General features: G+C 36.1%; 1 protein-coding gene across 1 annotated transcript; it reads left to right on the forward strand.

Moving 5' to 3' along the window:
• Positions 1–3,390: 3,390 nt before the first annotated feature.
• Positions 3,391–5,114, forward strand: LOC104602537 (uncharacterized). The gene is made up of 5 exons (XM_010266264.3): positions 3,391–3,848; positions 3,938–4,014; positions 4,124–4,160; positions 4,280–4,391; positions 4,491–5,114. The coding sequence occupies exons 1-5, from the start codon at positions 3,536–3,538 to the stop codon at positions 5,095–5,097; spliced, it is 1,146 nt and encodes a 381-aa protein (XP_010264566.1). The 5' UTR covers positions 3,391–3,535; the 3' UTR covers positions 5,098–5,114.
• The last annotated feature ends 8,029 nt before the right edge of the window (positions 5,115–13,143 follow it).

Genomic DNA, 13,143 nt, shown 5'->3' on the forward strand with positions numbered 1-13,143 from the left:
GGAGGGCCAAGGCCCAAGGGGGAGGGGGGTCCATTTCTGTAGCCACCCGGTCCCACTGTCTAATCCCAGTCAGTCCATCAGCTGATGAGTCCGGTTACTTCATTGTATTATTGGCGTACGTACACTTCCATAAATTATTAAAACAGAAATATATATATATATATTAGCATCGCCTTCACCGATGAGCTTAAGGGGTCAAAATTAATGACCAGCCGTGGCATGTATGAATCATGTAGGAGATGGCATGCCATGGGCATATATATATATATATTGATTGTGAGATCATGGTAGATTCACATTAATAGTTTCACGTATTCTGATTTGATGCAACAAAAGAAAACTTACCCAAAAACAATGGGGATTACTGTTGTTGGGAGTTTGACATTACAGGTTGGGGTCTGCTCGGCAGAGTTGGATCAGAAAACCTGGGCTTTTAATTATATTCTTTACATGCAAGACCAGCTCATCATTATAAAAGAGTCTACCTTTATCCACTTAGGACAATTTATTACTAAATTTGGTATTGTTATTAATGTTATTCTCTCCTTTATTACTCTCAACTAAATCATACATAAAACCTAAATTCCTTGCAACTGTTTTTTGATCGCCCAGCGGATCAGAAATAAACTTTACTTTTCTTTAAGGCTGTGTTTAATTTGAAGGAAAAAGGTAAAGAAACATTGTATAAATTTTCTTACCCTTCTTTTCCTTCAAACCAAGCATAGCCTAAGGGATTTATTTATAGCAAAATCAATGACGCACCGGCTGCAGCGTACAGCAAATTAAATTTGGATTTATAAAACATTAAAAGTATATTTTGTAAAACTTGAATCAATGAAAACGTAATGGATTTAAATTTGGATTCAACATAAATATATATATATATATATATATAATCAATATTATTGAATATACCATAATGAAGCTCTTAATAAGAAGCTTAGATTATCAGATTTCTGTTCTTCCAACGATGGTTTTATCGGATTTGATCTTTGTTTCAACCCTCGTCTCATTTTCAATTTCAACAGAAAAATAATACCTCGCTGTGTAGCTGAATAGACTAATGGAAAAAACCCAAATCATGGGCCTAGATGTCGCACTACCAGTGGGATATATTGTCAGTTAGATCCAGAGAGACGGATGGTTTGTAATATCTTTATATTTGGAGAATGGGCCAAGTAGTGGACCGGTTCCAGCCCATCCTCATAAAACCATTAAGTTAGTTGACTTTGGAAGAACAAACCACCTGTATCAAACTTCAATAGGGTGGTTGGTTGGGTTGGGGCCAGCTCCCTACTGATTAAAGTTATAAAATGGCAGTATTGATTTGGGATCAATGAAGATTTTAGATTAGATTACAAAATTAAAAGTACTAATTGTCGGGCCTGGAAAAAGCTATGCATTGTTGGACTTGAGGCAAGGCCAAAAGCCAAAACCTGCCAAACTTGACTGACAATATTGTCTTGGGTAACAAACAACTAAAATTAAGGATGGTACTGTGAATACTGATGGCTCCCAACTCTCAATTCTGGATAGTGTGTAAAACCCGTCAATTGAAAAGGATCAAACGGGTCTAAGCATTCGGCTAGCACGGTAAAATAAAAATACATGCTTACCGTCTTGTCTTGTTCAAGCAAGAAAATACCACACAAAACGACAAAATAATATATTCGTCCCTTTCCATACATGGACCCTACCAAACATCTACCCCATTGCTCCTTAATTGACTTATATTTAACGGATCTTTTTCTTTTACAACAAAAAATTAATATAAAATAGCTCCAACGAAACCTTTCACTAAGCATATGTTTGGTACAGTCGCGTTGTGTTTTCGGTTGATTATTAATAGATATTTTTATAATTTAAAATGTTTTAAAAACTGAATTAATTAATACAAATTATTATTTCTAATCAACATCAAATTTGATATTTTTTTCTTTATACATACATTTTTCTAGTTGAATTTACAATACATACTTCTCACAAACTTGTATTTAATAACACAAAACACAATAACAATGCAACACCACTATACCAAACACCCCTTAAGTTTACATTTTTATGTTAATTAGTATTTTATTTCTTTCTATTTATTTATTCCTTAAATTAATTAAATATGATTAATCATTAACATTAATTACGAGCTACTAAAATTCGACAGAAATTAGTTATTATTATTTATTTTTATTGACAAGAAAAAGAAAGCTGCATGATTGGACCCATAATTTATGTGTAAGTATTAAAGAGTTTGTATGTCAAAGCACCAAGAAAAAGAGTTAAAGATATAGAAAATTTTGGTTTTGATAATTGTTAAATTGCAAGTTCAACAATTCAGGCCTAACTCTAAAGTAATTAGGTTAGAGACTTGGATGGCAAATTGACATATTGATTGACATCAGTATCTACTGACTTCCAAAGCAGTACTGATCTAAGTTAATAGAGTGGTGACCCACTAAAAAAGTTGATAAGAAGCCTTCAATTGATGCCATATAATTGTCTTCTGATGATCGAGGTTCATGCATGGGCCAAAAGGCATGGGAGCATGGAAGCCGTTGATCTTCCAACGCGTGGCCCACCTATTGGAGTTGAGGCGGCCTTTCTCAGGACGCCTATCGGCTGGGGGGTTGTAAGTGACTTCAGATCTGTGCCCCACAGTCTCTCACAGCACATTTTCGTTGTGTATTGGGAATATCTCCCGATGATGATATCATCGAGACTGATACTATCATCAGAAGATGTTTTTAATGCACGGCCGGATGTGTTGTGGGACACCCCCTTGTGGGGTACAGATGTGAACTCATTCTAAGTATTGATCATAGAGGGGTTCCGGATGTAATAGGCATGTTAGATAAGCACAATGAGTGAACATGTAATAGTTGTGTGATGCATATCCCAATTAATGTGTTTTTTATTCAAACATTTTTGTTCTGTTAGACAGAAATTATTTATTATTTTATTATCTTTGTCAAAATAATTAAAAATAAAAATAATGAAAAATGAAAACTTAAACATGTGGAGAGTTAGGATTCATTTATATTTTTCTTTTTAATTATTTTGACAAAGATAATAAAATAATGGATATTTTTTCTCTAACGGAATAAAAACATTTGGATAAAAGGCACATTAACGGAACATATATCACACACCTATTATGTGTTCACTCATTTTGCTTACCTAACGTGCCAATTACATTTGCATCCGTCACAAGGAGGGTCAAATCCGTGATTCTCGATAGGAAGGGAGTGGTCTTTTTCTGAGTTTTGGGTCCTTTTGGAGGCAGCAAGCATCAATCCATCAGCGACTCGAACCCTCCACACACATGCACCAGGCGTTCTCTATATATTTAATTAATTAATAATTTTCTCTATCTATATTTCATTTCAATTAATCCCCAACTTGTAGCTGGCGCCGATCGAGGTCGGTCGTTTTATGTCCAATTTCGAAAGATTGAAGATTCAATTGTTCCCATCTACTGTTGAGTGTATCCATTGTAGTATGCTGCTTGAAGAAAGAAGAAGAGAGGATACAGAATAGGATGATGAATTCGGTCATCCTTTCAGAAGGTAAGAGAGAAGAAAGAGAGATGAAGGAAAGTGGTGACACCGAAGGTTCTGAGACTAATAAATATCCTTCTGACAAGAACGAGGACGAGGAGGTAAATTGTGAGAGCAAGCCTAAAAATGGAGGGAGCTCCAGCAACAGTACAGTAGAGCAGAATGATCAGAGGAGCTCGGCAACTGCTGGGTCCGTCAGACAGTATAACCGTTCGAAGTTGCCCAGACTCCGTTGGACACCAGATCTCCACCTTTGTTTTGTTCACGCCGTTGAAAGACTTGGGGGACAAGATCGTGAGTGTTCATCTTTACATCCCTCCTGTACAAACCCTCATAATAAGCTACTCCTAAGCTAATTAACGGGCTTTCATCATTTGGTGCAGGAGCTACTCCTAAGCTACTTCTCAACCTGATGAACATCAAAGGCCTTACCATTGCTCATGTCAAAAGCCATCTACAAGTAATTTGATCAGTAAACCTCATAAAACACCGAACACAATGTACTCATTTAACTGATTTAGTTCATCAATCAAATAACCATATATCTCCTTTTCTTTTCCATTAATTAGATGTACAGGAGCAAAAAGATTGATGAAGCCGGTCAAGGTAAGAAATTTCTTCAATGGATCTCTCTCTCTCTCTCTGACTAGGGTTTTTGGTTTGGTTTCCAATGCATCTCCTCTCAAAAGGTTTCGTAGCCTATGTAAATGATTGTTATTTTACAGTGATACCCGAGCATAGGCACTTTGTGGAAGTTGGGGATCGCCACATGTACAACCTTACTCAACTCCCCATGTTGCAGAGGTTTAATCAAAGAACTAGTTCCTGCAGTTTCAGGTTTGGAATTTGACACCCTGAACACACTTCTGTTCATGTTGGTATAAATTTTGTGACGAGCTTAGCCTCATAGAACATACTTCATCTTAATTATCAAAGATATGAAGAGACTTCTTGGAGAGGAAATGGAAATTGGATATCTTGCGCCCCTTACATGGTGGAAGCTACAACCAGATCTGGATATCACGGTTCGCTGTCCCGAAGCAACTTCAGCCTCAACAGCGGCAAGCTGACTCCCACTCCTGATTTCAATTTGGACATTTCTCCATTTGAACATGCCACTAAGATAACCCATGAATCCCGGGCGCGGTTGTCCCCGTTTCACCATCCTAAATCCTGGCAAACCCCAATCAATCCAAATCCAACTGAGACCAACCCCACAACACAATTATGGGACAACGGACGGGAGCAAATGGGTTGTCTGAACAATAGCATTATTCCAGAGGCGAGCTGGAATATCACTGTTGAAGAGAAAAACACAGAAAAAAGGAAGGCTTCAGATTGTAACCTCGACTTGAATCTCTCTCTAGAGCTAACACCGAGACGTGATAAATGCACAAGAAATTCAGAGGATGTCGAAGTTGGTAGTAGTTTCTCTCTTTCTTTGTTCTCATCTTCATCCTCAAAGCAGTTTAGCAGGTTAAAAGGAGGAGATGATAGTAGGAAGCTTGCAAGAAGCGCAAGTACTCTTGATCTGACTATATGAATGGTGTTCATTCTCAGTGAGATGTTGAGGTACTTGTCAATGAGAAATGGTAGATCGTTATCGATCCTGTACCAATATTATACCAGGTAATTGACACCACTTATTCCCCTTTGTTTGTTTCTTATCGTTTTGCTATGCTTTATCTAGATATATCAAACCCAATTTGTGAAAAAAGCTGCAGAGATTAAGTTTAAAAAAAAAGGCCTTGATGGAACTAGAGTACTTTCGTTATCGATCTTTAGTCTAGAAGCAGATTGACAAAGGCTATTTTTAAGGGCTAATTATATTTAGGTTATATATGAAAAAAGAAAAAGAAAAAAAAAATGAGCCTGCTAGTCACACTAGACATTCATAAACAAACTTAGTGTTGATCATATATAAACTTCTTGTATACACAGATTGGTTACAAACTTTTGGCAATCAAATCTGAAAAAGAATATATATCTTAGACTAGACATTCATGAGAAACCATGTCCAAGAGAAACCATATCTTAGACTAATATCTTCCTTTCCCTTTGGATCTAGGAATTCATATTGCTAGACCTCCCAAGACTAATATGATGGACTTTGTACATTGATCAGTAAAGATTTATGTTCTCTATATAGTACATGGTCAAAATTCTCCTAAGGCAATAGCAAATTGCACCAGAAACTCTTACATTCAACCTAGCAAACATCTCGTTACACTTTCACATCCATTGGAGCTTCAAATTTTGATTCCAAAGGTTTTTAAATTTCTTTTTTTGGATTTGGAGGGGGAGGGGATTGGAATAAGAGGTGCTTATTATTTGATCATAAGCTTTCGGGGGTTGTTATGGAAGAAGCACACAAACCCTCCACTATATCAACAATGAAGTACAAGCATAAACAGTCTCTCGCAAGCCCTAACACCCTTCCTTTACACCCAAACCCTCTCTCTCAATCTATTTTCTTATGCTGAACCCTAAAAACAAGTACAATGTATATATGAGACCCAAATAAAACAAAATGCTTCAGGTGACTAGGGGTGCCAATGATATTTAAAAATCCGATTTCGAATTCGAGATTTGACATAATCAAATCGAATTCGAATATCTAGTCGGTCGAATTCAGATATCCTATTCATACCGAATAGCTAATCATATTCAAATTTGGATACGATCTGATTCAATTCGATAAATATCTAAATTCAACTGATTATTATAATATATAAAATAATTAAATGTCTAATATAATTTATATATAATAATTAAATTATATGAATAATTTATATATTTATATATTTTATATAAATAAAATATTTATTTTGTATATTTATTAATTACCTAAAATAATTAATTAATCAAATTCGAATCGAATCAAATATTTGAATATTTAGAATACATGAAAAGAAAACAATGTATATGAAATACAATATATCTATGCTATTACGGGGTAATTAAATATAGTGTCCAGTATTGTATCTAGATCGGGATCAATTACTTAGGCTGTGTTTGGAAATGATGCAAATAAGTGCGAATGTAAATATGAACAATGTAAAGCAGTCCATATAAATTGCAAAGTTATGTTACTTTCGTACTTACAAATTTACCTTCTTACCAAACAGACTTTTAGGTATAATGGATGCAAACACAAATTCCAATAAAGCATGTCTTTTTTTATCAAAAGCCGACTTGAATGCAAATTTACTTCTTTTTTATTGATGTACTTTTACATCTTATTATCTATATAAATATGCATTGAAAAATATATTTTCTGTCATTTATCAATGCATAAATGTAATATTATCAAACACAGACAAAAATAAACCAAGGTGCAAATTTACTCTAAACCAAGATTTATACTCCATTTGCATCGTTTCCAAATGTAACCTTAGAAAAAAATAGCATGAACAAAGATGTTGACTGCCTTATGTTTAGGTATTTAATCCGTATTGATTTCTCTTTATTTTATCTAGGGGGGAAGGGGGTGTTAGTTTAAATTAGGTACATCAGAACCCGCTATTGACTGGGTCTCATCTAAGGTATTATCTAGCCGGCAAAAAAGTCAGCATGATAATTAAGATGAATAGAATAATTTATTGGTTAATGGTTATATATCCTGGCAAGTTTTCAAAACTTACCATATATGCCCCAAAATAGTACTAAAATATCCTTATATTCTGTGGTCTAAATTTGAACTCAGAGACACTCTCGTTAAAGATCGAAATTCTGAATGAAGATCATTAGAGACAGAATTCGATCAATAGAAATATCTTTCCTATATGTCAATCACGAGCATAAAATATAAATAAATACGAACAAATTTGCTGGTTAGAAAGATAACGACCAACTTAGAAGCTATGGATGTGGGTCCTAGTACGTAACAAATTAAATACCACTATACATATATCTAATTGACAAGACGAGGAAGAAGAGAGGCTGTAAAGATGTTGGCAAGGATCTGATAAGTGGTTTGAGTTGGATGAACGGCGTCTCAAAAACGAATTTGGAGGGATCAGGGCACATAGGCGTAGCAATTAGCAAAGTTATGGTCGTGGTGAAGTCATCCATCCCGGTACCGGCCGATGCAAAGCTAACGCCAGTAAGCAAGTGTTGATTGGTCGTCACCCGTGGATCTAAGTAGCTAGGCCGGCAGGAGTTCCTTGATGCCCAAGGAAGAGACGTACGGTGAAATCGGTCACGAGCTTCCCTTTAGTGAACCTATGTGACCAGGGGAGTCGCGCTCATAGGCAGGATGATCACCTCGGAAGAGTGTACTGAGGTGGTTGTTATTGCCGGGGTTCAGGGTTGAGACTCCGGATCTCCTGCCTAAGTCTACTCATAACACATTTTTCCGTGAATTGAAAACATCTTCATACGAGGATGAGATGCTCTTCATTATGTAAGTAGACGTAAGCAAAATTTGTATGTACAGGAGATTCAAACTCGAGGATTGAATGGCCAAAAGCAAAAACGGCCGATAACGCAGAACCTCATTGCGAGAGAGAGAAAGAAGATAGAAATTGTCTTAATGAAAGCCATGGTTTGGTCATTGGTGAATGGTAACCGTCGTCGTTGCAAACTCGTTACTACGCTGTTGTTTGGGGCTTGTGGTTAGTGTGGTGACGCACCGCACGCTTATATAAATTCTTTTTCCAGACTGCGGCAAGCGGCATTGTCATTACTAGCTAGTTCATGTCGGACTGAAACAAGGGCATGTTAAAGTTTCCTAGTCCCGAGGATTCCAATTTTAATCAACATACACTCAACTATGAAAGACGCTGTATGCTGAAAACAAGGGCCGTTGTTTTCAGCGATGTGCAGTTTGCCTCCCAATGAGAAATCTTTTCCATTCATTATGCTAAAATACGCTCACAGATTTGCGCTACAAACAACGAGTGCTTTGGCAGATTATTACACCTGCAGGATGCTGGATTAAACACGAGTACTCCGTAATTAGCCGGAGACAAAATCCATACACAGGGAGCTAGCTAGCGGTTTGGGCAAGCTATGAGGACTGAACTAGCCGATTGTCCAGTCCGCTGTGTATGATTTTGTTTTCAACCCATCCTGTTTCTTTAAGTGCCGATGATCATTCGAGATATTGGGGTTTCACTGCACTGTAGGGGTGTCAATTGGATTGGATTTAGTCCAATCTGATACAATCCAATGCGAGTCTATTATAAATGGATCAGGTCTAATTCAATTGAATGAATGTTTTGGACCAATTTAGACCGACCCAATTCAATGTCTGGACCATCCAATCTATTTAAATTCATTTTGATTTAGATTGGTTTCAATTCAAACCTAATCCATTGACAGATATATTCTTATCTTATATCAATAAACCAGATATTATTTTAATCTAACCCAATCTAATAAATATTTTAGACGGGATTAGTCCAATCCAAAATGTCTTATTAATCCATCTAAATTGTTTTTGAACTGGGCGGAGTCCAATCCAAAACCGATCCATCCTGCACTGCATTTGATAGGGTACATTACAAAACAGCATTTATGACGGTAAAATCATAAATACTGAGATGAGAAAGTCATACACTAAAGCCATGACAATGCAGCTAAGCAGCCAAACCCCAACACCCGGTAACTAGAGGATGAGTGGGAATAGCCAAGGCATAAATTCATTAATTCAATCCAATTAGATATAAGTGTGGGATTAACGCATTGGGATATATAGAGCAAGTCCCTTAATTAAATTCAAAGAAACAAAATTTTGACGAGTGGGTCAATATGGGTCAAAGGAATGGGGTCAGGGTGAAGGCTGGAAGCATTAGGAAAAATTATGATTGAGCTATCAATGGAAAACAATACTCGGAAGTGGCACATTCTAGCTCCCAAGCAGGACCGTTCCAATATTTCTTTCATGGCGTTTAATTTGGAGAGGAGTGAACCAGAGTTAGCGGTGAGATGAGGCAAAGACGGACCTCTGCACAAGTTTAGCGATGATAGTGGTGAAGTGGAATGGAAAATGGAGGTTGGAGGAGAGGGAAAAGGACGGATCTCTGCACAAGTTCCTCCAAGTCGTATGAAGAAAACGATGAGCATCTCTAATTAAATTAAATTTGAAACCTTATGGATTTATAAAATAAGAGCAGTTTTTTTAAATATTTAAAAGTTTGGCTGATCATATGAATGGGTTAGGGTGGGTTGTGAGTGACCCATCAACATCCTTAAACATGCGAGGCAAATGGGTTAGTGGGTCAATATGAATGAATTGATATATACTCAACCACAACCCACGACCAAATAGGGGTGTCAACAGACCGGTTTTAGGTTGGACTCTGTCTAAATCAAAGCAATTTGGATGGATTGCATGGACCAAAAGATATATTGAATTAGATCAATCCAAGTTTGATGGTCCAAAGTATTTATTGGATTGGATTGGACCTGATCTATCCATAATGGATTTATAATGGGATGGGTAGGGTTGAACAGATATCTGGTCCATTGATAGAAGATAAGAATTCTAAGTGCAAATAGACCAATTTGGGTTGAAACCAATCTAAATTAAAACCAATTTGAATAGATTGGATAGTCTGGACATTAAATTGAACTGGTCCAAAATGGTCCAAAGTATTGATCAAATTGGATTGAACCTGGTCCATCTATAATAGACTTATGTTGTATGGGATCGGATTGGACCAAACCTGGTTCAATTGACACCCATACACCCAACCCACCCATTTGTCACCCCTAACTAAATTATTGGATTATATATAATAAAGATCCATAGACTAACCACCAGATGTTCTACTCTATTGATTCTCTGTTGCTCCGGTGGCTACAATGTATTTGTCATGGGAAATTATTTAGGCTGCATTTGTTTGCGGAGTAAAACCTTATTGATGTAAAAGTCCATGGATGGAGTTTCACATTGAATGGTACAAGATCGCTGAACCATTGAGTTTTGAAAAATGTCGATGTAAAACTCTACTATAAGTGAGGTTTTACATTGATTTATGATGTAAAACTCCACTCCATTCAAACCCTAACAAATCTGAACCAAGAGTGGAATTTTACATCAATCTTGATTTACACTACAAACAAACACCAACAAAAGCGAACTGGTAGTGGACTTTTACATCGACGAGGTTTTACACCGCAAACAAACACAATTGTTCGTTTCTTTTTATCTCTTACCTCTTAAAGATGTAGCCATACAACCTTTTGTTTTCCAATGGTACCTCTAAAAAGACAAACAAAAATTCTCATATATGGGATTAAAATGGATATTTGATCATTTTCAAAATTCAGAACAACATTCTCTGCATTCAGAGTTCAGAGGAAAGAAAAATTCACCAATACCAATATACCTCTTAATGTAATTATCAGATTTCAAAGCAAACAAATAGGCCCTTAATCGGAAAAGGAATTTACATGTGCCGTTGTGATTTCCTTTTGGGTACATGTGGGCATATTAGTCAATGGTCATGCGAGCACCTTGTCTTTTCCTTGCAAGCCTTCTTTCTTCATCTTTCTCCCCCTCTTCTCAACTACTCTAAACCTGAGACGGGATTCCCTCTAAGAAATCTCTGCACATTGTGAACGTATAGGAATCTATACTGCATATTGGAAACATTTTTTCATGAATTTAACATAAATGTATGAGAGATATTTCCAATGTGAGGTTCGATATTATGTGAGCAAAATTTTTGCTTGTAGGAGATTTCCACTCTCTAAACCCTACCCATTCTCTCTCTCTCTCTCTCAACACCCAACCATCTCCCTATCATTGGGCACCTCTATTTTTAATGTATGAATCAGGAGTGGCAAAGGTCTCTGTAATGCAATGTAAAACAACACTGCTATACATAGGCATTCTTCTAGTAAGGATAGAAGGGTTGTTTTTAATTTTTAACCTTCAGTTTACTTCGGATGGAGGGCTGGCCATAATCATTGTCAAAAGGAAAAAATAACCACATAGGAGGACGTAACCCTCCTCCTTGCCCCTAGACCCAAGCATACTCACCAATTCAACCCAACTCAATACAAAGTCTTTCACAAGAACAGAAAAAACAATTAAAATTACAAGCAAAATCCATCAACCAGTTCGAAGAACAGGATCAAGTCTTAAATAGTCTTCGCGAAGTTGTTTAAGCGCACTTGAATACTTGATATGCTCTGCAAATAAGTGAACACTACTTGAAACCTCCATCAATGATTAAGTAAACTGAACACCAAGAGTGTCATTTAGCAGGACCTCTGCTCAAACCCAGATTATCACAACATTTTCCACCCATATTCAATTTGTAAAAGGAAATTACTGGGAAAGCGCTAAACAAAAGACATAGTTTGCGATTCCTCAACACATGTTATTCAAAAGACCATACCTCCATCTAATAAGCAACGATTCCTCAGTCCCAATCACGGACATAGTGCAAATTTGCCGTTGCTTTTGAATGGGGGATACGGGAAGGTAGGGATATTATCACAGGAGATATCGTATTTGATGAACAATAAAAAAAAATTTAAGTTTTTTATAGATAAATTGGCAAGTTAGAAATCTTCCTAAAACGGAATCTACATAAAACAAAGTAGAGATGCAGAAATAACCTAATCAAGGGTGAACACGAGCAACACCCAAGACCAACTTTGAATCTAAACATTTTAGCCTATCCATGAAACTGGCAAAGCTTCAAACTTCTTATACTGCAATCGTTATGCCCAAACCAATTAGAGAGAAACAGAAAGTTGAGGGAAAGTACTTAAAAAATTTTATGAAATTCCTTAAGAACATTCCCTCAACTTTCTGTTTGAATCTCTTATTTTGTGTTTCAATCTCATATTTTATGCTTCTTCACAGTAAACAAAATTAAGTGCGGCAAATAAGGATTAGTGTTATTAATGATGTAATGGCTAAAAATACAAAAAATAAAGAAAATAAATGTCTTAATCCAAGACAAACTAATAATGTCAAATAGTTCAGCAGTTCAACGTATCAGGTCACTAGATCATTAAGGTGGTGTTTTTCCATTGCGTTTTCTCAAAAAATGGCAAGTAAATTGTGAAATGTTTTCCTCCAAAACGGCAATAATTTTTATTTTGATTCCATTGCTGCCACCTAAGTTGTTTTCTCAAAAAGAAAAAAAACAGCAATGGTTATTTGTTTGATAGTGTTTCTTGACGGTGCTTTTTGCGATACAAATGATTATCCAGTGTAATCTAAAACAACTACACTCCCATATTTTAGATATCATCTAACGGTTCAAATACTTAATATGCATCAACGGTTCAAATTGCAAAAAAAAAAAAAAAACAAAACAAAAACTGTAGAAAATTGCTGAAATTTTGCAAAAATTAGCAAAATATTTATATAAATTGTAGAAACATTGCAGGAAATGCATGAAAGTATCAGGAAAAATGCAGGAAAATGGAGGAAATTGCTGAATTTGTTGAAATTACAAAAAAAATGCAGAATATGCATGAAAATTACAGAATTTTCATGTAAATTGCAGGACATTGAAGAGAAAGTGTCAAAAATTGCAGAAATTGTAGAAAAAATGCAAAAAACATAGATAGCTTTTTTGGGGGGTGGGGGTAGCCTTTAGATAGTGGGTTATTAACT

The sequence above is a fragment of the Nelumbo nucifera genome, chromosome 2 (assembly GCF_055504915.1).
Source record: "Nelumbo nucifera cultivar China Antique chromosome 2, China Antique-T2T, whole genome shotgun sequence".
Taxonomy (NCBI): domain Eukaryota; kingdom Viridiplantae; phylum Streptophyta; class Magnoliopsida; order Proteales; family Nelumbonaceae; genus Nelumbo; species Nelumbo nucifera.